At 48.3% G+C, this 23,336-nt stretch overlaps 7 protein-coding genes across 7 annotated transcripts; 2 read left to right on the plus strand and 5 right to left on the minus strand.

Moving 5' to 3' along the window:
- Positions 1-439: 439 nt before the first annotated feature.
- MAM_04224 (Leucine carboxyl methyltransferase 2) lies at positions 440-3,001 on the minus strand (the record flags this gene model as incomplete). Its single annotated transcript, XM_040823022.1, has 4 exons — positions 440-892; positions 957-1,253; positions 1,322-1,963; positions 2,018-3,001. 4 exons carry the CDS (start codon positions 2,999-3,001, stop codon positions 440-442), a joined length of 2,376 nt encoding a protein of 791 aa, XP_040678901.1.
- A 1,961-nt stretch (positions 3,002-4,962) lies between these two features.
- Positions 4,963-6,435, plus strand: MAM_04225 (protein-vacuolar targeting protein Atg18; the record flags this gene model as incomplete). Its single annotated transcript, XM_040823023.1, has 3 exons — positions 4,963-5,023; positions 5,106-5,260; positions 5,326-6,435. The coding sequence occupies 3 exons, from the start codon at positions 4,963-4,965 to the stop codon at positions 6,433-6,435; spliced, it is 1,326 nt and encodes a 441-aa protein (XP_040678902.1).
- Positions 6,436-7,755: 1,320 nt separating this feature from the next.
- MAM_04226 (uncharacterized protein) lies at positions 7,756-9,603 on the minus strand (the record flags this gene model as incomplete). The annotated part of the gene is made up of 2 exons (XM_040823024.1): positions 7,756-7,766; positions 7,821-9,603. The coding sequence occupies 2 exons, from the start codon at positions 9,601-9,603 to the stop codon at positions 7,756-7,758; spliced, it is 1,794 nt and encodes a 597-aa protein (XP_040678903.1).
- Positions 9,604-11,004: 1,401 nt separating this feature from the next.
- Positions 11,005-12,189, minus strand: MAM_04227 (transposase; the record flags this gene model as incomplete). The annotated part of the gene is made up of 1 exon (XM_040823025.1): positions 11,005-12,189. One exon carries the CDS (start codon positions 12,187-12,189, stop codon positions 11,005-11,007), a length of 1,185 nt encoding a protein of 394 aa, XP_040678904.1.
- A 1,551-nt stretch (positions 12,190-13,740) lies between these two features.
- On the plus strand, positions 13,741-16,157 carry MAM_04228 (DNA repair helicase RAD3; the record flags this gene model as incomplete). Its single annotated transcript, XM_040823026.1, has 5 exons — positions 13,741-13,989; positions 14,096-14,212; positions 14,266-14,596; positions 14,650-14,747; positions 14,802-16,157. The coding sequence occupies 5 exons, from the start codon at positions 13,741-13,743 to the stop codon at positions 16,155-16,157; spliced, it is 2,151 nt and encodes a 716-aa protein (XP_040678905.1).
- Positions 16,158-16,325: 168 nt separating this feature from the next.
- Positions 16,326-19,341, minus strand: MAM_04229 (DDHD domain protein; the record flags this gene model as incomplete). Its single annotated transcript, XM_040823027.1, has 3 exons — positions 16,326-18,177; positions 18,227-18,269; positions 18,336-19,341. 3 exons carry the CDS (start codon positions 19,339-19,341, stop codon positions 16,326-16,328), a joined length of 2,901 nt encoding a protein of 966 aa, XP_040678906.1.
- Positions 19,342-20,144: 803 nt separating this feature from the next.
- On the minus strand, positions 20,145-21,661 carry MAM_04230 (U4/U6 small nuclear ribonucleoprotein Prp3; the record flags this gene model as incomplete). Its single annotated transcript, XM_040823028.1, has 2 exons — positions 20,145-20,749; positions 20,812-21,661. 2 exons carry the CDS (start codon positions 21,659-21,661, stop codon positions 20,145-20,147), a joined length of 1,455 nt encoding a protein of 484 aa, XP_040678907.1.
- Positions 21,662-23,336: the final 1,675 nt, after the last annotated feature.

The raw sequence follows: 23,336 nt of genomic DNA on the forward strand, positions 1-23,336 counted from the left end.
CGCGGTCCCTGTTTCTAAGCCAGCAGAACTATCACAAGGCACATTAAGAACTGTTACAAGCTGGCCAAAAGTCTAGTAAGCTGTCTTGTAATAGCTGATGAGGCTGGGGATAGTCCTTGGAGTGCCAATCCGCAGGCTGTAGTACCTGTCAAGTTCCTAGGTAGGTACGTAGAGGGAACCTGTTATACTATCAAGTACATACATTTATTGACTCTGTCTTTTGACATAGTAGCAAACACTATCAGTTGACGACCTCCTAAGGTTCAATAGAAATGTCATCCCTTATTGCAGACCACAGAGTAGAGCGTTGCATCTATAATACGCACAATAGAATAACATGCGGCGAATACGAGCCTATCATCTGACCAACCCTTTATTGTAACGCACTCAACTTGGCCCGCTGTTACTTTGAGAAGTCAACGACACGCATAAGAGCTATCTATACCCTGTCGGCAGTCAGTTCAAGTTCCTCTGCCAGTCGCTTAAGGTAAAAGCGGCGCGTTTCCAAGGGGAGATGCTGGAAGCTTTTTCCTACACGAGCGACCTCTAGTCGTCCCTTCTCATACGCAGCGAGGTCTCGATTACCGTACACATCCCTCCCAATGGTGTATCCGCTTTCCAAGTCTCGAAAGAAGACATTGACAGCTATGCTCCAGTCCGTTACCGTTGCAGCTGCGTGTGGCCAGCATGCGGGCAGGAACAGTATATCCCCTGGAGCAAGTACCGCTTCATACGGATGCGTCGCCGCCAACTGCCGTGTTTCTAGCTCTGAAAAGACATCGAGGCTTGAGCTGGACGCTCCAGGAGCAAACAGCAAGTGCTCTACATCACGAGGCGGAAACAGTACCATACGCTTTGACCCTGATACTTGGGCATAGACGTTAGCCATGACCTAGTCGGGAAAACACAGCATTAGCATATTTATTGTCAGGTCGGCGCGCATTTTGGAAACATACATCATAGTGCAGCCACATATTTACATGCCCAGATACCCTAAGAACAGAGCTGAATAGGCAACGGCTGGCCCGGTCCATCTCTCCAGGGAGACGGAAATCCACTGCTAATCCAGGAAAGTCATCGTGGATATTAGCTGGTCGTTCTGACGGTTCATCTCGGGAAAGTGCGCGTAAGTATATCCTCTCTCCGGCCTCGGCACGTGCCATAACATTGCCAAAAGTCTCAGTGATGTAGCGGAAGTTCTTTGAATTGAAGTCCATTCTTTCATGATCATGCTTACATTCATGTGCGACAACCTAGAAATGTTAGTCCTACCTACGTATTGCGATAAAGCTTGCCAAAATCCACCCACACACATACACACCTTGGTATCGTGGCCAACTCGATCTACCATATACGAAGGTGTCCACTTCTGCACACAGCCACCAAGATCGGCGTTTGAGATAATAACTGGCAGCCCGGCTTGCAAAATGTCTTCGAACTGGGCTGTTGTTTCCAGGCGGACGCGGGGGATAGTTGCAACTTTGGCCTTTTCCAGACTCGGCTCCTGCCACAGCTTTTTATTCGTGCTACTGACAACCCTTTGCGACGCCAAAAAGCGTACTGTTGGAGGTCGCCGTTTTGTGACTTCGGGGCTTCCCACGCCATCCTCTTTGCCCCTAGGGATGAGCTGAAAGACCCCAGTCTCCCAAAAAGTGCCCATTGAGAAGCAAGTGGCTCCACCGCCAAGTATCACAACGCTGCCTTTGTACTTCATCATGGCTGATCCGATCATAAATGGTAGCACCCTGCCCTCAGGGCAAGTGCCCACCCTGGACGCAGCATACGCATCATTTTCGGTCATGTATACCGTAAAGATACTCTGACCTTGTGCTTTGGAACTGATTCCTACTCCTCCACATACCAGTGTTTGTGACTCGAAATCGACTGTTCTCGCTCCAAACACCGCAATATCCTCGAGTTGATGATCGAACTCACCCTCACACCTAGTAAATTGAATGGTTGGCTAGACGAAACCATGGTTAGCGGCGATTTTCTTTCAGGTATGATCGGATTTTACCTTTGAGTTAGGAAAATCGAGCTTCCATGTATACTTTCTTGAGCTGATCAAACCATCTTGCCCAATTCCACCAGCAAGCAGCCCGGTAAAGCTGTCTTCGGAGTCGGGGCGAGTACGGGGTGAATTGCACAGCACTGCACCAAACAAAGGTCCAGGTGCATCTCCCAAAATGTCACATTTCGACCAGCCTTTCGTCACATCGAAGACGTAGCAGTCTTCCGAGATTACAGAGGGTCCCGTTTTGCCGCCTAAAATAAGGGCAAGAGAGCTGCCGCGAAGACAAATTGCTGCGTGTCTGAACAACGGAATTGGGAGGCTCGAGGTAGGTACCCATTGACTCGAAAGCCCTTTATTGAGAATCCAGCAATCTGATAAGGCATTGGCCGGAGAAGTGCGACCACCGACCAAAAGCACGCCGTAGTCGCCTAAGTCTGTTATCGAGTGGCACATGCGCGGGAGAGGTCCAGTGATGGGAACGATGGGCATGTCCATTTTTCCATCTAGACTGTAAATATCGTATGACTCTCGTCTACCACTTGTCCCGAGTCCCATGATGTGAACAGCATACGCGGCTCCAGTGGGATCTGTAATTGCGAGTACGTCGCCAAATCGCCTCTTGGATGTTTCTGCACCACGCTTGGCCACTGAAACATAGAATATACTTTCTTTCTCCAACGGTTTTGTGTGATGAAATTCTGACGAGACTGTTATCTCCGACTCTTGATGTGAGGCAACGGCATGAAGAATAAAATAATGTCGTCCGAAGAGTACGAACTCTTCCCATTCGTCAAATGGTTCTTTGTCATCCAGGGCCGCTCTTTCAGAATCGCTGATGAATGTTTCACTTGACCAGGCTTCCCAAAGGTCCCAGATATCGATTTTTGAGTAGCCTAGGCCCCTGAATCTGCTGACTTGCTTGGCAAGGGTTGGATATTTGCTAACTGATTTGGGTGGTGTCTTGAGTTTGTCGAAGTGACTAAGCATGGTTGCCGCGAACGGATGGTCTGGTCCGTGAGGTAATAATTGCTCTAAAAGGCAAAATTGCGCTATGGTTCAAGTAAGCAGATATTTCTATGAGCCCCTCTTATACGTAATCTGCTACAACTCGAGGGCTGGCTGGTGCCTGACTCACCTTTTCCAACATTACTTGCCCACTGAATCAAAGCATCAGCAAACTTTGTATCCATGTAGGTGATCGATACCTCTGCGACGAATAGCACAGGGCAGTCGGTTAAGGGACACAGTGTCTCTAACAGATCTCTCAATTGCGAAATTTCTCGAAGGTCACACCCGATTTGACAATATCGATCACTTCGTAGGAGGAGCTGATCCTCAGTCGATTGGCTAGTGACAAAATTTTCTCCCAAGATGCCTCGTAGTTGGGGTGTTTCAAGCACTATTGATCGCTTTTTGAGCATCAACTCAGGATAGTCTATATCCACAAACAATACACCGTGGCAGTGTGAGGCATATCGAGCATGTGATTGCCAAGGGAGGACGTCACTAGATTATGAGCATTGGACGTGTCAGTTCGTTCAGTATCAGAGTAGCCAGACTGCTGGCTCCGTTCTTGTCTCCGTTTACCCTTATCCCGTGCTTACCTGCCACATCCGAGATTGATCACAATTCTTTTTGGTTGTTCGAAGATTGATCACAATCTTTTTGGTTGTTCGATCTTCGAATAGGAACTGTCTCACAACAGCATCGATAGCCCTGAGTCTCAGCCAATATCCCCGGTTTATGAGTGGTGCTCGTCTCTGGGGCTTTTTGACGAAATAACGAAAGTACTGCGGTTCTTCGGGGTAATACAGCCTCTCCACGCTACGCTTGGAGACGATACTGCTACTGTTTGTCTATGATAAGGGAGATTAGCCTCAGCCTGTCAGGGTAGCTGTGCAAAAGGGATTTTTAGGGCGTCCGCTCAGCTTTGGAGACTTACTCCCATGACCAAGTCGTCCAGGGCGTGCGATTTTGGTGGCTTGCATGATAATGGGATCTTCGCAGCGGCCATCTTTGCGGTTGTACAGAGTATTATTCATGCTCTCGGAGGTTTTCCCGTACACTTCGGAGAGCTCACTAAGGGACTATCCATGGCGGATTGGGCTAGTATGGCGAGCTCATCACGACGGCTGTTGAGCATTGAAACAAATGTACACGGCGTGGAGGTATTTTTTATTCTTGGTTCTTTTTCTGCCAAATTTCTCTCCTGGAGTGGTGGGGACGTACCTGTAGTCCGCTGAACTTGACATAAAGAACTTAAGTAAGTACTTAAGTACTTATCTACCTGAGTGCGGAGGAACCCGGCACTTAAATGTACTTATAGGTACCTCGTAATGTTGCAGGGAACCTAGATACCTGCTTAAATAGGTTAGGTACTTTAAGTAGGTAATTATAAGTCGGCGGCTTCGATATGTCTCTCTCTTGTACGCACCTGGGCACCTGCGTACCAGGAAGCTAAGTAGGTACTTTAGGCTTCGGCAACCCCACACGTCCATCAGATCTTGCCCTCCTCGCCGTTCAGCTCTCGCACCCTCGATCCACGCGACTTCAACTGGTCGGCCGAATTTGCCTCGTACATAAATAAGTACTGGAAGGCCCAGCATTGCGACTAATCTAGGCAACATATCTTGCGAACGTAGCAAATCAGCCGCTGACGACCCTATCAAGTCCAACGAGCATATACATGCATATATATGTGCTGCGACCTGGCGCGGTTGAGATTGCCACGTTCGAGTCGGCTCTATCGCTGCCGAGCTATTTTGAACAGAAACTGCTTGCCCGTCATCTCGACACACACACTCACTACCGAACCTCCTCTCCCGCGTCGCTGGTCACTCCGCGTTGCCACAACCCGATTTCACGACGACTTCGCCGACACGCCGTTATAGCCAGCGTTGGGACGCAGTGGGCGCGTTTTCGTGCTTTCTGCTGCCAGGACGGTAACAATGGCCAGCCCATCGCTCAATTTCATTACCTTCAACCAGGACCACAGTTGTCTTGCTGTTGGTGAGTGCTCCTGAGACAGCCATATCTACGCTACCGGGCCGATCGACTTACATAACATCTTTTCACTTGTTCGCTTCATCAGGTACCTCCAAAGGGTTTCGTATATACCATACAGACCCCTTCTCACGAATTTTCAATAGCGATGATGGAAACATTGCTATCATTGAGATGCTGTTTTCGACTTCACTCGTCGCGCTCATACTATCTCCCCGGCATCTTATAATCCAAAATACAAAAGTAGGCTGCCCTCGACCGTACTCAAGGCGTTCTCGTCTCTTACACTCGCAATCGCACTGATATAGAGAGCATCTGTCATATGCGAGCTCACGTTTCCATCTGCCGTTCTTGCCGTCCGACTAAACCGAAAGCGTCTTGCCGTCATACTGGAGGAGGAGATATACCTGTACGACATTAGCAATATGAGCCTCCTCTACACCATAACAACCTCGCCGAATCCTTCTGCTATATGCGCGCTGTCCCCTTCTTCGGACAACTGCTTCATTGCGTATCCCCTCCCCAAACCTAGGGAAGATGCTGATAGTCGTCGCCCGGCTCATGCACCACCCCAGTCTACATATGTGTCGCCAACGTCGGGCGAAGTGCTCGTCTTTGACACACTGACACTCAAAGCGGTAAACGTCATTGAGGCCCATCGCTCGCCCTTGTCCTGCGTATGCTTGAATAGCGACGGCACACTGCTGGCCACAGCGAGTGAAACTGGGACAATCATCCGCGTTTTTTCCATCCCTAGAGGCCAGAAACTATATCAGTTTCGACGAGGGACTTACCCTTCGACCATTTACAGCATGTCGTTCAATCTCAGCTCGACCCTTCTATGCGTGTCCTCTACTTCTGAAACTGTCCATATCTTTCGACTGGGAACACCGCCTGGACATACTACGCCCAGAGGCGCGCCAATCGAAACCCCAAGCCCTCCGAGACAGGATCGCTGGTCTCGAGCTAGAAGCTACGACGATGGCGACTCACCGGGAAATAGCGCCGCAGAGTCGCCGAGAAGCGAGGCAGTGGAAATGGCGGGAAATGCAGCTTCCAGTGGTGGCAAACAGGGCCATCGAAGGCAGAGCGGTTCATTTAGTAACATGCTGCGCCGATCATCGCAAATTATGGGTCGTGGTGTTGCCGGCGTTGTTGGATCTTATCTGCCCCAGACTGTTGCAGAGATGTGGGAGCCGCTACGAGACTTTGCGTTCATTAAAATACCGAAATCCGGGGTGTCGGCACTGACCCCGCGGGCATCAGGAAACCCCACTGTTAGCCCGTTGCGAAGTGTCGTGGCGATGAGCAGTAGTAGCCCCCAGGTCATGGTTGTAACCAGCGATGGCGGCTTCTACGTTTATAATATCGACATGGAAAACGGAGGAGAAGGATACCTCGTGAAGCAATTTTCGTAAGACTCTCCCCACCCTCTCAACGCTCCTTATTTTTCTTCAGTTATTGGCGAACATTTGTATTTCGACTCTCAAGACAAAAATTTGGACTGACGATGGAGACACGCACCATTGATAGGGTTCTCGAAAGTGACGGCTCTTAGCCTCCCACTTAGCGTCTTGCTGTTGTTAATTTACACATGATGTCTTCCATGAGCCGACACTCGTGCTCGAGGGCAGTGAATATCATATTCGCAACAGCCCACGGTTTACCCAAAAGACACTAGTGCATAGAGGCAATATGTATAAGTCAACTGGATACATAAACCGCAAATAACCAAATGATATCTATATACCGGAGTCGGGCGAAGTGGAAATTTCTTTCGCCTGCATCTTGGAAATTCAAGAAAGCCACGGCATGTTGATTTCACAAACACCCCATGCGATGATACGCGTTAATACCTGCTCGAAGCATGTAAATATGATACCAACTCTCTTCAAGAGATAAAATCTTGGTGACCTGTTGAATATATTGCGGTACCCGAAACGACAAAGTTCATGACATCATAAAACCGTGATATCCACGGATGCGAAAATCCAATGCTGCACAATGTTTGCATGAAACCGAAAGCCAAAATTCCTCGAACTTAACTTGCTTCAACAGTTCATAAACAACAATAGAACGGCAGAGTAAATCTCCCAAATCTGAGAAGGCTTCGTCCAGTGCGTAGAAGTCGACTGTGGTGTAGGGACGACGCTCACCAGCAACTAATAATAAAGAAGTAACAAATGAACAACGAAATATCCAACATTGAAGGCCATTTGGCGTGATAGGACTGTCTCGTATCAACCCATTCCCCTTCCCAAAGTCATGGGAGACGAGACGCTCACCGCCAGCTCGCGGCCGTAGCGAGAGCTGGTGTAGACATCAAATGTGTTACTCCTTAGAGACATGTGCAAGAGCTTCTTAAAGGAATAGCGAATCAGGTGCTTCCGTGTCACTCGTAGTATAGGTACTGTCATCTTGAATAAGGTCGATTCATGAGAGCAATTTCTCGCGCGATATGCGGCCACTCCAACTCACGCTTTAATGGAGCGGAGGCGTTGCCCCGTTGTTGCAGCCATTCCTCCCAACGTAGTAATTCATATGCAAACCGTAAATGAGGCTGAATGATAACGTTGAGACGTCTTGCGCGAACGAAACAATATGCGCGAGGAAATGACATCCGCATGACTCTCATTACTTCAGCAATGCATATGGTGGCACTGCGTGATACACCAACTCGACAGTGCACCAGAGTTGCTGTCCCTCGTCGTCGTCCTCGGTCTATGGAAGCTACAGTGTTAGGAAACCACTAAGACTGAATAAATTATGGGACAAAACTTAGAAAGATCAAAGCATGTCTCACCTATAAACTCGAGGCATCCAGGGAACTCATCCGTGAGTGGATCGATGCCGTTATCTTGAACTCCTTGCACAACATAAACATTGTCCGAACCCCATTTCTCCAGATCGCCATCCCTCCAAGAAGCTGTCTCGCCGACACTCAAAATTTGACCTATGCCGAGTTCTGACAGAAGATCTGGATTATTTGCGTGACCAAGATTGCCCAAATACAGATAGTCCAGAATTCGGCTCGGGAAGGAGCCGTCGAGACCAGGCAGCCACCTGGGCTCATCCCGTAATAAATTGGTAATTTGCTCGAGGCTATATCCAACACAAGCAGGGGAATCTTTCAACAGTCGAGGGGCAATTGCGGTTAGTAAAGCGACGTCAGTAGGATAAGCGAAAAAGTTTCGACCTATGGAAGTATGGAGTTGTAACCAGGCATTTGAAACAGGCTGTCCCGTGCTGTAGCTCAGGTATGCGATTCCCAACATGGTAGACTCCGTGTATCCATCAGCGCAATGGATGAGAACTTTCCGTGGTTCGAGGGTCCCGAAGGTATAGCTGGCTGTGCTGGGAGCTGCGTTCTCATCATGAGCACCAATATCTGGTCGAATGCCATGCGAAAGATGATAAATCCACTTGCATGTTTCGATTATCCCGTCAGCCTCATCGTGTGACCATGTTGGTGGCAGTATACTCCCCGACGACGGGAAGTCAAAATGAAAGCGTGTAGTTGGCTCATCCTTTAATTCGGCCAGACGTTGCAAGGCACCAGGGTTAAGGTGTCCTAGATCGCTGCATTCAATCAAAATATGAAAGATTTTCTCCTCTGGGCTATCTGGTTCCGGGGTAGGACCCATGAAAACGTTGAGAGAAATCTCGGACGCCCTGGTCATGTCCCACATTTCGGTCCGCTCCTGCTGGATAAAATCCAGGACCTTTCCGGTAACACCACCGTCGGAGTCGATCGCAACAATGTCGCTATGGGCGTCTTCAAAATCCGAAAAGGGACTTGTGCAAATGAAGGTGTTATATTCAGTGATATGTCCCCTTTGTCCCGATTGTGATTGCCTTTGAAGTAACTGAGCCGCAGCAACTTCCCAGGCTACTTTCTTGTTTTCCGCGGGGGTCTCTCCATACACAATCACATCAGATACAAGAGCCGCCTTTGCTGTTTGAATCTGAAAGTTTCTCACCGAGAATCCTTCCTCAGGATCTGGCTCTATAAACCTGGGGCAAGGACCAGGCTGGAGGAATTCATCAGGCGCAACAGCTCCTTTAAGTCGTGCCGTCGAAAGATCACCATTTGCTTTTACCAGCAGAATACCTCGGCTACATGTCGGTGGATTCCTTGCAGACCTTTTCGGACCCATGAAGAAGGCCTGCTGAAGATGATTCTTTGGATGCAAGCCATGAAGCCAAGGGAACATCACCTCTGGCGAAGGTAATGGTTGTCTGGAGGCGAAATCAATTGCGCGACCGACCTGGCAGGCATCGAGTTCGAAAATACAAAGGTTATCCGCTTCCATCCTGACGTAGTGATCAGGTGGAAAGAGTAAAGATTGCTGACTCAAAGCTTCGACAGAACCCTTTGGAGAGACTGGCGGCGTATTGGTATCGTCGGCTTTTGGTGGCCCAGTGGGACATACCGGGATATGCTTATTTGGCAGTGGGGCAGGACAGCGCTGGCTTTGAACTTGGCGGTTTACATCTTCGAGCGAATGGGGTGGTGTTATAGGGCCGTCGATGTCGGAGCCGGCGCCGTGCGGAGGTATCGGCCTCGGTAACGCAATAGCTGCCATGCTAGCGAGCGGTGATGCCCGAGACTTGCGAAGTGTTTCGATCGAGGGGCCACTGTGCCTGTACGCAGGATGTTCGGCTATTGATGCAGAATGACCGCAATCTAACAGGAAGCGAGATTTGAACGTGGCCGCTCATGCGCCCTACAAGATGACGAGCAAGGTCGATGCGGCTCAGGCCTGAAGATCGTGAGTGTCAGTTTACCCCCGATTCATTGGAGTCTAACCGCGACTGTCGAAGTAGGAAGTATCCATTTCTCGCGTCGTAGGACACAAGATCTCGCACGCACAGAATTTGGGGCTTGCAAAGAAATCATGGACACGCCAGGCGCGCGCCGTGCAGATATCAAGATCCTCTCAAAGGAGCCACGCAGCGGCGGCAGCTGGTCAATGAGTTCGATCGAGCAAGTGTCGGGGACATGAAAAATGTAAACCGACCAGCCTAAGGCGGATCAATGCCACGATAAGGGGACTGAGCAAGGGATTAAGAAATAGATCCGGTCATGCGAGCTTACCTCAGTGAGAAGACAAAAGGAAACACACACGAGCAGTGCACGGGGTAAGTTTCTTCGTACAGAGCTTGGCTGAGTGCTGAAACCTGTTTGATGTCTTGTGTCAATAACTACATTATAATGGAAGAAGAATTAGGCGTAAACAAGATTGTATCAAGAGGAGAGGGGAAGGAGTATGATGCACGAAATGCACCAAGTAGCAGTTGGCGGTCGGTGGTGTTTCGACAACGCATTGCTGGACCGTGAGTGGGTAGGTGCGGTGCGAGAGGCCAAGCATTGACCCAGATCAGTGTCCAAGGAGACCTGGTTCCTAACTTAAGTAAGTACCTACCTAGGTAGGTACCTAAGTACCTACTTACCAGGTAGGGAACTTTACGTCAAGAAGAATTAGGTCGAAAGTTTCGCGCTACTGACCAGGTATTCAGTTGATCACTCGCCATTGCTACATGTACTGGCTGCTCTTATTTTCACTTCAACCACCTTTGGCAGAGTGAGGCCTGTACGAGCGGCGGGTGATGCAGGGCCAGTCTCGACTCTCGTCCCATTCTTCTGAGACAAAGACAGACAAGACACGACTCCCTGGGCCTGACATCTAGGCACACACACTTTGGCTGCCGAATGGCCCGCATTTGGACATTTGGTAGACTTATCACGAACTCGTCGCTTTCCAATTATATGGTTCTCAGAATTCTCTCGATGGCGACGTTTGCAGCACAAGGTACTAACAGCGGTTGATACGCCTGGAGGATTGGTGGCAGGTGCTTTGAGTGCTAATCGTGCCCGCCCCACTTTATGTGGTTCGGCTAGCAAAAGCCCTCACCACCAAAGGTGGTGCTCGACAGCAAGGCGGGCCGGACACCAAGGCGGGCCAATTTTCAACCTAATAACGCTATTAACCTCTTCGCCTATAATGTACACCCTTCTCGTCCCAAATTTCTAGTAGATCTAGTACAGAATCCAGACGCCATTTACGTGCCTTTTTAGCTGCTTCAAAAAACGTCCTCTTGGCGTGGTTGTGGCGCCTTTTGTCGGCTGCCTCAACAACCCGACGAGCAGTATCAAGGCGGTCATTCTCGTTTTGCTTGACCATCTCACGCGCGTTATCCACAGAAAGAACGCCACCAGTTTGTAGGGCGTGATATTTATGAGCTCTACGTCGCTGTGATAGTAATTGAGCTGCTTTTGTACGCCCAAGGTCTCTCTTCGTCTGTATAAGCTCAGTAGCTGCAATAAGAGAGCCGCGGATAAAACGACTGATATTGCGTGCAAACTCAGGCTCAAGGGATGTATCGTCTTCTAATACCTCCCCTAGCTTGTTGGCAACCTTATTTATCTGCCTGAGTGTTGTGGGCGTCTCAAAGTCGGAAGAGTTGTTGTGATATAACGGCGGCGGCGATGGTGTTGATGTGTAAATTGCAGCTCGTTGTTCAAGGGCCTCAATTACAGGCTGTGGATTGTAGGGTGAAATTCCAGTTTTTCGAAAGGCTGTGAGAATAGTAGTAGTCTTGAAAGCTTGTTTTCGTACAGCTTGAATGCAAGCAAGGAATTCAATCTTTGTAATATTCAACACGCCGTCTCGAACAATGATATCCAACGCCTTTGCATGATAATGCTTTAGTGGCTGAAATATCACAACATCAAGAGGTTGAAGGATGTGTGTAAGGTGCGAGGGCAACGCAAAGGGAATTATATCGTGCTGTTCGCAGTATTCAACGAATTCAATTGTATGGTGTGATCCGTGGCCATCTAGGATTAAAAGGCGATATCTGCCTATTGGCGTTGCAAATTCCTGAAAATGCTGTATCCAAGCAACTGCAATTTCGTCATTCGTAAAGCCGGTTGGTGAGACTGTTATTTTGGTATTAGCTTCAAGCTCCTTTATCCGATACCAGGACTCCATGTGTTTTTGCCCTGTAAGGATAAGAAAGGCAGGAATAACTTTGCCGCCAGCAGAAATGCATTCTATTGCTGTTGCAGTCTCCCTGTTTTCTGGCATTGAAAATAGATGCGCTCTTCTTCGCTTTGTAACAACTAAATGGTCCTTTCCCATTCCAATACGAAAGCCAGTCTCATCCATATTCCAGATATCTTCAGGAGGGACTCCGTACTGCTGAATAGCCTCTTTAAGCTTGTTGTAATAAGAAAGAGCTCTTGTCACATCTTCTGAAGCTTTTCGACTTGAATCAATCTTTTTTTGAAGACCTTTATGATAGTGATGCGCTGATGATCAGGTATGATGATAAGAGAAAGGATTCGTAGGTACTTAGTCAACTGGCCAATTGCAGCTGGGTCCCCGCACCCGGCCCAATGGGGGTGGCGAAACTGCTCTGAGTCCCTGCTTAAAGCCATGTAGATCAAGGGCGGGGAAGGAATGATCGTTTGCTCCTCCTTTGCCACCGCCACAGAATCATCACCTTGGGAATGATATCTGCTCCTGCAACATGCAGAGGATATTGAAACATTGATAAGACGCCGTTGAGGTACAGATCGCTCCAGCGCTGCAATTGGAGTAAAGGTGGTTGTGTGCTACACCGGCCTCATCAAGGCCAAACATCTTTGCTTGAGACCTTGCCCTGTAGATAGTAGAGCTATCACAGGACACGTAGAAAATTGCTGTAGAAAATAGAAATTACAAATTGTAATAAGCTTCTCATCATAGCTGATGAGGTGGAGGATAGTCGTTAGAATACCCTCGCGCGCCTTATCAGTCAGGTAGGTAGATACCTAGTAGACAGTTGGACAGACAGGCAGTTGTAAACTTTTAATAAACACGACTTTACCGGTAAGGTTGCCTTGCTGTTATGTGTGCAACCCATAACTAGGACCAAGTATTGCGGTGACTTGCGACAGGATGAACGCTGACTTGTGAGCGGGTATCTCCAATCACGTGATCACGCGCCTTATCAATTTCCGTCGAGATCCACGTTACGAGTCTTCTCCACGATCGTGAAATGCGAACCTGCCCAAGTTGAAAACAACGCGGTCATCGAGTATTTCTTGAAGAGATAGGCCAGTTTTTTTTTAAAAAGGGCAGAATGAAGTTTTACATTGAGTAAAATGCCCTTTTCCCACCACGCCTTGCGTTTATGGCTGCTAAATTGGCGTTAGTAAACTGCCTGTCATCTTTCCGTATCCCAAGATATACCCAGGTATGCATGTTCAGTATCAAGATGGAAGCAGTCAGAGCTAACTAGGCAATTTCTAGAGCAATATGCGTAAGCTTCCATCAAAAAATACAATCTTATTTTTGTCTCTATTTAACCGATATTGTGATAGGTACATGTGTGACTTGAAGAGTAACGGCCACGGCCCTCAAATGTTTCCGGTATTAGATTGGTCTTAACGACCTGGCTGACCCGTACAACGTATCCTTAGAAACGCTTGATGCCGGCGGTCACTGCGTGCTAGAAATGCCGTCAGGTACTGGCAAGACTGTATCCCTGCTATCGCTCATTGTAGCTTATCAACAGTTTATGCCTGAGAAGAGAAAACTTATTTACTGCTCTCGTTTGTTAACCTCCCACCTCCCTTCACCCCGACCCGTTATCCCATATCTTCTTTTTCCTTTTCTTCTAGTTTCCCCTTTGCTCCTGGTTCAGTTGCTGATTAACTTGGGTAAAAAGGTACCATGTCAGAGATTGAGAAGGCTTTAGTGGAGCTGAAAGCCCTCATGAAGTATCGTACTGAGGAGCTTGGCTACGAGGAAGATTTCCGCGGTTTGGGATTAACTAGTCGAAAAAATCTTTGCCTTCATCCGTCCGTCAAACGAGAAAAGAGTGGCTCTGTGGTGGACGCCCGCTGTAGAAGTCTTACTGCTGGCTTTGTGAAGGAAAAAAAGGACAGAGGTGAGAAGGTGGACGTTTGCGTCTACCATGATGTACGAATCTTTCAACCCGAAAGCAAAGTTCATTTGGGAAAGCTCTTGAATAATGCCAGCGTAATGTTTCTTGTTCTTGGCCCTACGCGCTAATATTCGACTTTAGAATTTGGATCTTCTTGAGCCTCACAACCTAATTCCCAATGGCGTTTGGACCTTTGACGGAATTCTGCGGCATGGAGAGGAACACAAACAGTGTCCGTACTTTACTGCAAGACGAATGGTATGTCAGCCACAAACCGCTATCCTGCTCCAGCAATCACTAAATAAAATCAGATGCAATACTGCAATGTCGTCATTTTCTCCTATCACTATCTTTTAGATCCAAAAATTGCGGAGCGAGTATCCCGGGATTTTTCGAAAGACTGCATTGTCGTATTTGATGAAGCTCACAATATCGACAATGTGTGCATTGAAGCTCTCAGTACTGACATTACGGAAGACTCGCTACGTAGAGCCAGCAGAGGTGCCCAAAATCTCGAGCACAAAATCACTGAAATGCGGGATACGGATCAAGTGCAACTTCAGAATGAATACCAAAAATTAGTCCAGGGTCTACGAGAGGCGGACGAAGCCCGCCAGGAGGATGCCTTCATGGTAAATCCTGGTAAGTCATTTCGTGCACGCGAACCTATTCTGTTCTGGCCTGACATTTTGTAGCACTGCCAGAAGATCTGCTTAGAGAAGCCGTCCCTGGAAACATCAGAAGAGCAGAGCATTTCGTCGCTTTCCTTAAAAGATTTATTGAATACCTCAAGGTTTGTGTAAAGGAGTAGCCTTCTCTTGCGTTGCGATTCCTAATATATTCTCAGACAAGAATGAAAGTACGCCAGGTCATTTCAGAGACCCCTCCTTCATTCTTAGCCCATTTAAAGGAACACACTTTCATCGAAAAGAAACCCCTAAGATTCTGCGCTGAGCGCTTGACGTCTCTTGTTCGTACACTCGAGCTTACCAATATCGAAGATTACCAGCCGCTGCAGGAAGTAGCTACTTTTGCGACGCTGGTTGCAACATACGAGAAAGGTTTCCTCCTTATTCTTGAACCGTTCGAGTCAGATACAGCAGAAGTGCCGAACCCTATTCTGCATCTTACGTGTCTGGACGCAGCAATCGCCATACGTCCAGTTTTCGAGAGATTCTACTCTGTAATCATCACTTCTGGTACAATTTCCCCTCTGGAAATGTACCCAAAGATGCTGGACTTTTCGACCGTGGTTCAAGAGTCATACAGCATGACACTTGCAAGGCGATCATTCTTACCTATGATTGTCACGCGCGGAAGTGATCAGGCCTCCATTTCGACTAGTTTTCAAGTCCGCAATGAACCCAGTGTGGTGCGAAACTACGGGACTCTATTGATCGAGTTTGCTAAAATCACTCCCGACGGCCTAGTTGTGTTCTTTCCGTCCTACCTTTATATGGAATCGATCATTAGCATGTGGCAAGGCATGGGGATTTTGGATGAAGTTTGGAAATATAAGCTCATTTTGGTAGAAACGCCAGACGCTCAGGAAACATCACTAGCCCTCGAAACCTACCGCACCGCATGTTGTAATGGTAGAGGAGCGATTTTGTTATGTGTTGCAAGAGGGAAAGTCTCAGAAGGCATCGACTTCGATCATCAGTACGGCCGAACAGTACTTTGCGTTGGGGTCCCTTTCCAATACACGGAGTCCCGGATTTTGAAAGCCCGTCTAGAATTCTTACGAGAAACGTATCGTATCAAGGAAAATGACTTTCTTTCTTTTGATGCGATGCGCCACGCTGCTCAATGCCTCGGCCGTGTTCTACGAGGCAAAGATGACTATGGAATCATGGTCCTTGCCGACCGCAGATTTCAGAAAAAGAGAGCCCAATTGCCCAAATGGATCAATCAAGGTCTTCTGGATGTCGATTCCAACCTTAGCATTGATATGGCAGTGAGTAGTGCAAGGAGGTTTCTGAGAACTATGGCACAGCCCTTTCACGCCAAAGATCAGGACGGCATTAGCACTTGGAGCTACGAGGATCTACAGGAGCATAAGGAAAAGGTGGATATGGAGAAGATTCGTGAACTCGAGGACACAGCAAAGAAATCGGGTATCCAGGAAAATGATCCAGTTACTCTCTATGAACTCGATGATCAAGAATTAGACCAGGAGATGATGGAGCTGGACGATTTCTAATACAGCATTTGTCCAGCATTGGTTCACGCAGTAAGGGGGCGTTGGCGAATGGTTTCGAGAAAATGAGATTCTAGCTAAACATGAGACATAAATCTCCGGCCCAAAGGTAATTGCGATTTGGTTTAGTGTCACGAGAGATGCTAGTTGATAGTCTGACTAACACATAAATCACGTCTCCAATGAAAATTGCTTCGTCTTTTTCATAGCTCTCATGCCTGGGACCGAAAAATTCCGTCCCGGTCGCCGCCCAATTTCCAGACACAACATACGAACGAAGTCTTGATTAATCCAATAACTTGTGTGTGCACTGAGCATGTTAAGATACTGGATCTCTAATGGACCGTTTCCAGATCTTAAAAACCAATCAATTTGGCCATTGTCATTCAGTAGGAACGCCTTCTTCTCGGCGATCTCTTCACGGGTGAAATCATGAACCTCCAACTCTAGCTGAGAGGGAAGCCGCATTCTGGATGGTCTCTCTGGATGTGTGACTAGTGGATCAGTCGGCAGAGATAACCCTGGCACAATTAGTCGCATTACATCGCCCATCGACTTGAAAATGGATGTTGACGTGCTTGGAACATAGGCTGGTTTGAGTGCTGCGGCGTATGCCGGATCCACCGCTCCGTTCAACAAGTACGCAATGGGGTCTTCTTTAGCCAAAATGTTGTAGATGTTATCCACAGCCAGGCAGCCGAACTTACCAGCGTCACTTACAATGTGCTGATCCATTATATCTCTGGGGTCTGCCCCTGGTTTTTGTCGTCCACGCCTTGGCGTCAAGGACCCATGCTCGAGGAGAAGGAAGAAGCCAGCTGGGCTTCCCAAGAGGAAGAGATTAGTCGTATCGAACTCGAAAAATTGCGTTTCTGGCTCAGTTCGTTTCAGATCCAAACGTGGCACTTCCGTTGGCTGTCGAGAAAGTATGTCAACTGCCATGACGCTACCGAGAGAGTGCGCGATAATATGAACTCTTCCTCTGTCTGCAAACCCTGGATTATTTCGACACCAAAGCCGATAGACTCTGTTCGCTTCAAACACGAGAGCACTGATCATTTTGCTCTTGTGATGCGACATGTAAAACGGTATGTCAAACATGACATCAGAGATCATACTTCTAACTGCAGGAATAGTGTTCGGCTCAATATCTTTCAGGCCAAATGATTCGTTCATTTGGTGTTCGCTAGTTTGATGGCTTGCTGGGCCTCCATCCTCAAAAGAAAGCCCCACCCTCCAATTAAGTGGTAGTATCATAACACCGTTCTGGCCTTGACGCATAAGGCGTTGAATAATGGGATTGCGCAGCTCGTCGTTGACAGCGCGTCGGAAACCGTTGATGGCGTGTGTAAAATGAAAACTCTCGACCCTCTCTGCAAATTTTTGACCGATGCCGTGTGCAACAAGAATCAGGTCCGTCACCTGACCCTCGTCTTTCTCAGCTTCACATGCATCGCAGCGTTGACCTTCGTTGTTCTCATAAGTGTGCGTTGTTTCTTTGTCCGGAGCAGAAACCCCGCAACGACCATGAATACGTTCCCAGGCTTGTGGATCAAAGCCTCGTACAATGGGGATGCCAACAGTGAAGCCTTTGACAATCTTTGACGCCGGCCTTCTTCCGTAGTAAGCAGAAGGTCTGAGGCTAGGTTTCAACAGAAAAGCAAGTTTTTCGTCCTTATAAATAACATGGAAATTTGCAAAGGCTCGACTTATCCGTTCTGTGTTTGAAGAGCACCCTTCAATTACGGGATCAAGGGATCCTTGGGCAGCAGCATCTCCTCGACAACAGTGTGCAGAGCAGAACACCTTGGTAGATATTTTGGGCTCCCGTTTCTGCATCGTGTTGCTGAAATACTTCGAGTCTTGGGGCCAAAGGCAATGCGAAATCTTCTCCTCGCCAAGAGACCCAACCTCGACGGCACATTTTAATTCATCTCCCCACGTTTCCGTCCATGGCTGCAGCTCTTGATAACCAGCTTCCAATTGATTTGCTACCAAGGGAGCCACAGGCATCATAGTATCTCTGGTGCATTGTTAGTCAGCGAGCACCGCCAATTACAAATGAACATTACCTATAGAACCAAGTAGCTCGCATTACAACAGCCACATCATTGACTGGTGACCAATATATAGGTTTCATCAGGAGTATTGGAAGTGACACCTTATGAAGTCTCGATATACCCACAACAACGTCCAGGACACTCGGATCATTCTCAATATCTTTCTTTGAGCCACGCTCGTCTTGAGGGAATGCGATAGAATCATCACTGTGGCGTTTACCAAACAGCTGTTGGCGGCCACCCGAGATTAAGGAATCTGGTGTTGTCAAAGTGGACTTCCCCCCAGCCTGAATAAAAGGTTTTCCAGGCGGTCCAACACGCGTTCCTGGTAAGTGGGTTGATCCACGCACATCGATATTGATTTGGCCTAGTGAGCTCGATGTCGTCCCTGATGATGAACGAGGTCGTCCACATCTTGTTGCGAGCCTTCCAACGGCCGTAGCCGGCGCAGCTTGTATTTCAGGAGAAGTGGGATCTCTTCGCTTTGCGGACATATCATCAGAAACTGAATCCTGCTCAGAGCTCAAGGCATGTCTTTGGCTTGTAGACAACATGACGTCAATTACTTCCCGCTCCATGTCTTCGATAGCGAATTCCGGGTAGGCCGTGCAGAGTAAAGCGCAGAAGCTCAGTTGCAGCATTTCAGAGATGTCAGACCTCAAAGCTGGGCAGCATGGTGACAGCCCATCCATTTCTGCACTTGTGCTCGTATCGTTTTCATTCAAAAGCAGCGGATGTAAGGCGCCGGCGTGCAGTTCGAGGTGCTTCGAAGCGAGAACTGTCACGAGTTTCTGTCGTCTTCGCAAAAGCCCCTGACTGACACTAATAGCTCCATATTGACCTTCTCTGATTGCGTCGTGCTCACTACGGCAGTGATCCGATGATAGACTCATCCATGCCTTCTCCAGTGCATTGTTGTCGCCACGATCAAATGGCCGGAGTTGTCGCTTCACAGGCTTGGTGTCCGAAGTGCTACTGTAGCCCTGTTTTGATAGCAGCTCGTTGATTGGTTTCGTCGACGAATAGAAGAACTGAGAGGCAACTTGTGGCATCCCGACCTCATTGAAAAGAAGTGGTAATGGCGCCAGACGGCAATTACAGCCGTAGGTGTGCGGGTTTGGTGTCATGTTGCGCTTGGGCTGTTCTGCTGATTAGAAATAGTAGGCATATACGGTGACAGCATTGTTCCAGTCAGTCACCTCTCATATCCAGCCAGGCTGGCTGTTACAGGCATAACGCTGGAGCAACTCTTCGTTGTGGGTGGTGTTCATCGTGAAGGTGTGGAGAGATGAGGATTTCAGGCACAGCCTGACGTACTCTGTGACAAGGTAGAGAGAGGGAACGTGGGGTACTTAGGTAAGCAAATAGATGCTCCGAGGACAACAAATCTCTCACTTGGCGGGTCAAAAATTGTCCTGAGCTAGTTAAAAGTTGGGTAAGCTGTCTTAAGTTGTAATGGCTGATTGAAGCTGGGAAACTCCATGAGTTGAACTCGCTCGAAGTCTTTCTACAGCTTCTTGGAAATGATACAATTACACATCCTCATGGTTGCTTGTCTTCAGAATACCCTAAGGTAGTAAGTAGTACTCTCATGTCAGGAGCGAAAAAAAAAGGGTGTGTTGGGGGGGGTTTTCACGTCTAGGTTCCCTAAGTTCGGGTCTCTTACTTCGTATTTTAGTGGCTTAAACAATGATATCAAACTACTGCCCCACCAGGAACCAGCTAGAGAGGCGGAGCGCTGTGCGGACCCAACTCATGCTTCCGCCATCATGGTTCACCAGCTCATATCGGGGTGCACAATCACAGTAAAACCAATTAATTTATCAACAGGGTCACTGCCAAGGTCATGCCTTGTAAACAGGTCCTCCCGCCTATTTCGGCCTGCCTCAATCAGCCAATATCTCAATAGTCAATATTCGCCAAGCATAATTCATAGAAGGCCCTTTGCCAATGACCAGAAAGTCTCTAACTTCGCACGAGCGAGTGCCTCCCGGGCTTCCGCATCAGTTTCGCACACCTTACTGCTCCATCTTCGGAAAGCTCGTGCCTTCTGCTCCCCTTCAAATACAAGCTTGCACTCGTTCAACGACATATCCTTGAGCGCCCCATATTGATTTTCTGCTTGAAGCCAGTCTCTTCCCGAGTTGGGTTTGTCATCTCTACTTCTCGAAGGTGAATTCTCTGTCCAGTCGATACGATTGAGCATTAACTTTTTGTATTTGCCGATGCTCCAAGCGCCGCCTTCAACGATGACCAAATTGAACTTGGGGTGCATGATGCAGATGCCAGACAGAGCAAGCTGGGTAGCATTCATTCCAATCTTGTAACGATGCTGGCCATTTGCCAAGCTCGAAATCTTGAAAACCAAAAGGTGGATTCCCTTGTCAGAATCCCTCTGCTGATTCTTAGATAACTTTTCCTTCTTCTGATCTTTTGATAATTTTCGATCTTCGTTGGATTTAATATGCGTCTGATGCCTCTCTGCGATTTCGCGATTCACTCTTGCTTCGACTGCCGTGGGATCCTTTACGGCAACTAACACGGCAGAGTTAGCTTCGCGTACAAAAACTTGGATTTGAACAAAAGGGGACACATACCATCGCCCAGCACCCGCATTAGATTCCCCTTTTTCACCTTTGGGGGAGGCGCCGGTATCAAACCAAGGCGGATCTTCGCTTGCATTTCTTTCAGCTCCGTCATTCTGCGTTGGCGTCTGATTTTGGCTTGCTCTTTGGACGTTAGAAACATCGCTTTGTTCTCTAGAAGGTGACGGTCCTGGGGTGGTTGAAGCGCAACGGGATGCTGAATGTACTCTGTCACGATACTGTCAGGCGTCATTAACCTGAGACTACCAAGAGACTCAACCTGCTCGTAGCTATTGCCATCGATGAGTCCCTCATCCCACCACTCGACCACTGGCGGTTGCTCAATCACAAAATTCTTCTCCACATCTAGGTCTTCATTGATACCTGCTTTTCTTGTCTGTTCTGCAATGCGTTTTTTCATTGCTTCGAGTGCTGCTTGTCTGCGGAGGGCATTTGCCTGCTGAATATATTTCCCTTTTTGATTGAATACTAAGCGTCTCGATTCTCGCGGTCTGCCCCCGGCGCTTTGATACGCCAGATGCTGGTCTAGATATGGGTTATTGACGACATCATTCTGCACGACTTGCCCGACTGTGTGATTGTTAACAGCCGGTATACGGTGTGATGATTGTCCAACATGCTGCTGGGCGCGAGATTGTGCGAGTTTTGTGGACAGATCTCGAGTATTCGGAGACGGGTTTCGCGACCTCGAGTATTCGAGCGTAGAATTTATCGTTCCATTTGCCCTGCTGGCGCCCGTCGCAGCTGCCACCCGAGCTTTGAGAGCGGCTAACCGATCAAAGCTTGTGTCTGGCTTCTGGATGCGAGTTGAAGCGTCACGTCGAGGACCGGGGCTCGCCATATTGGATGGATCCGTTGCTAGTGTGTTTCGAGGAGGACAGTGATCAGAGATTTGGGTGCACTCAGGATCTATATTTATATGTAGGGTACAAATCGGCGTCATCAAACAATTTGCGGCGTTGTATTCATGCTGGTGGTGGTGACAAGAGGAAATGGCGGGCGTTGCATACCGGGTTGGCTATCAAGTCCAGGCAGGCCCACTTTTAGCTTCCTGTGCTCAAAAAATTCTGCTCAACAGAATGCACACCAGTTGCCCATTTTATCACAGATTTGTTCGACTTGTCAATAATGGAAACGATAACGTCACCGCAAAATTTCCAGAGCCTAGTCTGAAGATAATCACCATCAATACTCCGTACGGCAGAGCCAATCCCTTGAGAGACGAGAGTGTAGGGCTCACAACCATTTCGCTCTACCCCAAACCAAGTCGATTTCAGTTGTTTGAACCGAGGATGAGAGCAATTTTGACGACCTCGAGAACAACCCCAGAGGGTCCACCAAAATCCCCCCTTATCCCCTATCTGTCCAGATGCAGAAGCCCTATAACCGGCGTCAACAGTGTAGCGAAAACTCTGCGTGCTGTCCCGAATACTGCTCGCGTTGCCGAGCTACCCTTCCGCTGTCGAGCCATTTGTGTCGGCCGCGATCTTTGTCCACCCTAGTGGCCTGAAGAACGCATGATCGGTTCCCGAGTTGATGCACAGCAAGTGCCGAAAATCATGGCTCTTGTGGTCTGCTTGCTTACCACATTCAGATGCTTAAATGTTTATTTGCAAGCCATTATTTTTACGATGTAGAAGCATGAACAAAGCCCATGTAAGAGATGAGGTCGCCAAATAACTTGGAGTTCAGGGGTCTCTGACGGATGGGGCTAGTCACGGTTCACTGGAGCAAGAGAACGAGCTTTTATCTAGCCATAGCTTCATGGGAGCGAAGCCGACACGACGGAGGGACGTCATGACTCCGACTGACGAGAGGGATATTAATATGCGCCGTGAATTTGCCAATGGTTTCTCCGCGGGATCACAATAAGGAACGTAAACTAGCTGTGGTGTGTATTTTCACCCTACTATCGGGAAGGAAACAAGCCCGAATGGGGACGATGCCTAGCGTTCGCTTCATGTGTTATGGTCTGGGCTATGCCATACCTAGAAAATCGTGCCCAAGGCCTGAGGTGACGTTAAAACCTGAAGTATCGATTTAACAAGAGTAGTACACCTTGCTGAATTCGTCTCCTTCTGAACCCTAGTGGTGCAGTGGTTTATTCATAGTCAGACAACAAACAGTTGAACCTGTGCGACCGTGCTGATACTCACACCTGTGAGCAGGTCTGTAAAATCCTGTAATGTTTAGCCGTCGATAGCCAGTCTGAACTGAGCCCGAGAAACACTGCTTGATGACCTTATCGTGCATTGCAGCATGACCAACGATCCACGAGTATACTTGGACGTAGCCATTTCGACCAGTTGAAGTCGGTTGGCTGTCACTGGGTGGTTTGCAGTAGGCAGAATTGCGGGGCAGTTTTCCTTTGACACTATACAACCCCATGGTGCCTGATGAACACATCTCTAGACACGGAGTGCAGGGTGTCACATCGCAATAGCAGCCATGAATAGACAATTGCAGTTCAGTCGGGACAGTGCGGTCACCTTCTCCATATCTAGCGGCACGGTAAT

Source organism: Metarhizium album (genome assembly GCF_000804445.1).
Source record: "Metarhizium album ARSEF 1941 chromosome Unknown scaffold_9, whole genome shotgun sequence".
Taxonomy (NCBI): domain Eukaryota; kingdom Fungi; phylum Ascomycota; class Sordariomycetes; order Hypocreales; family Clavicipitaceae; genus Metarhizium; species Metarhizium album.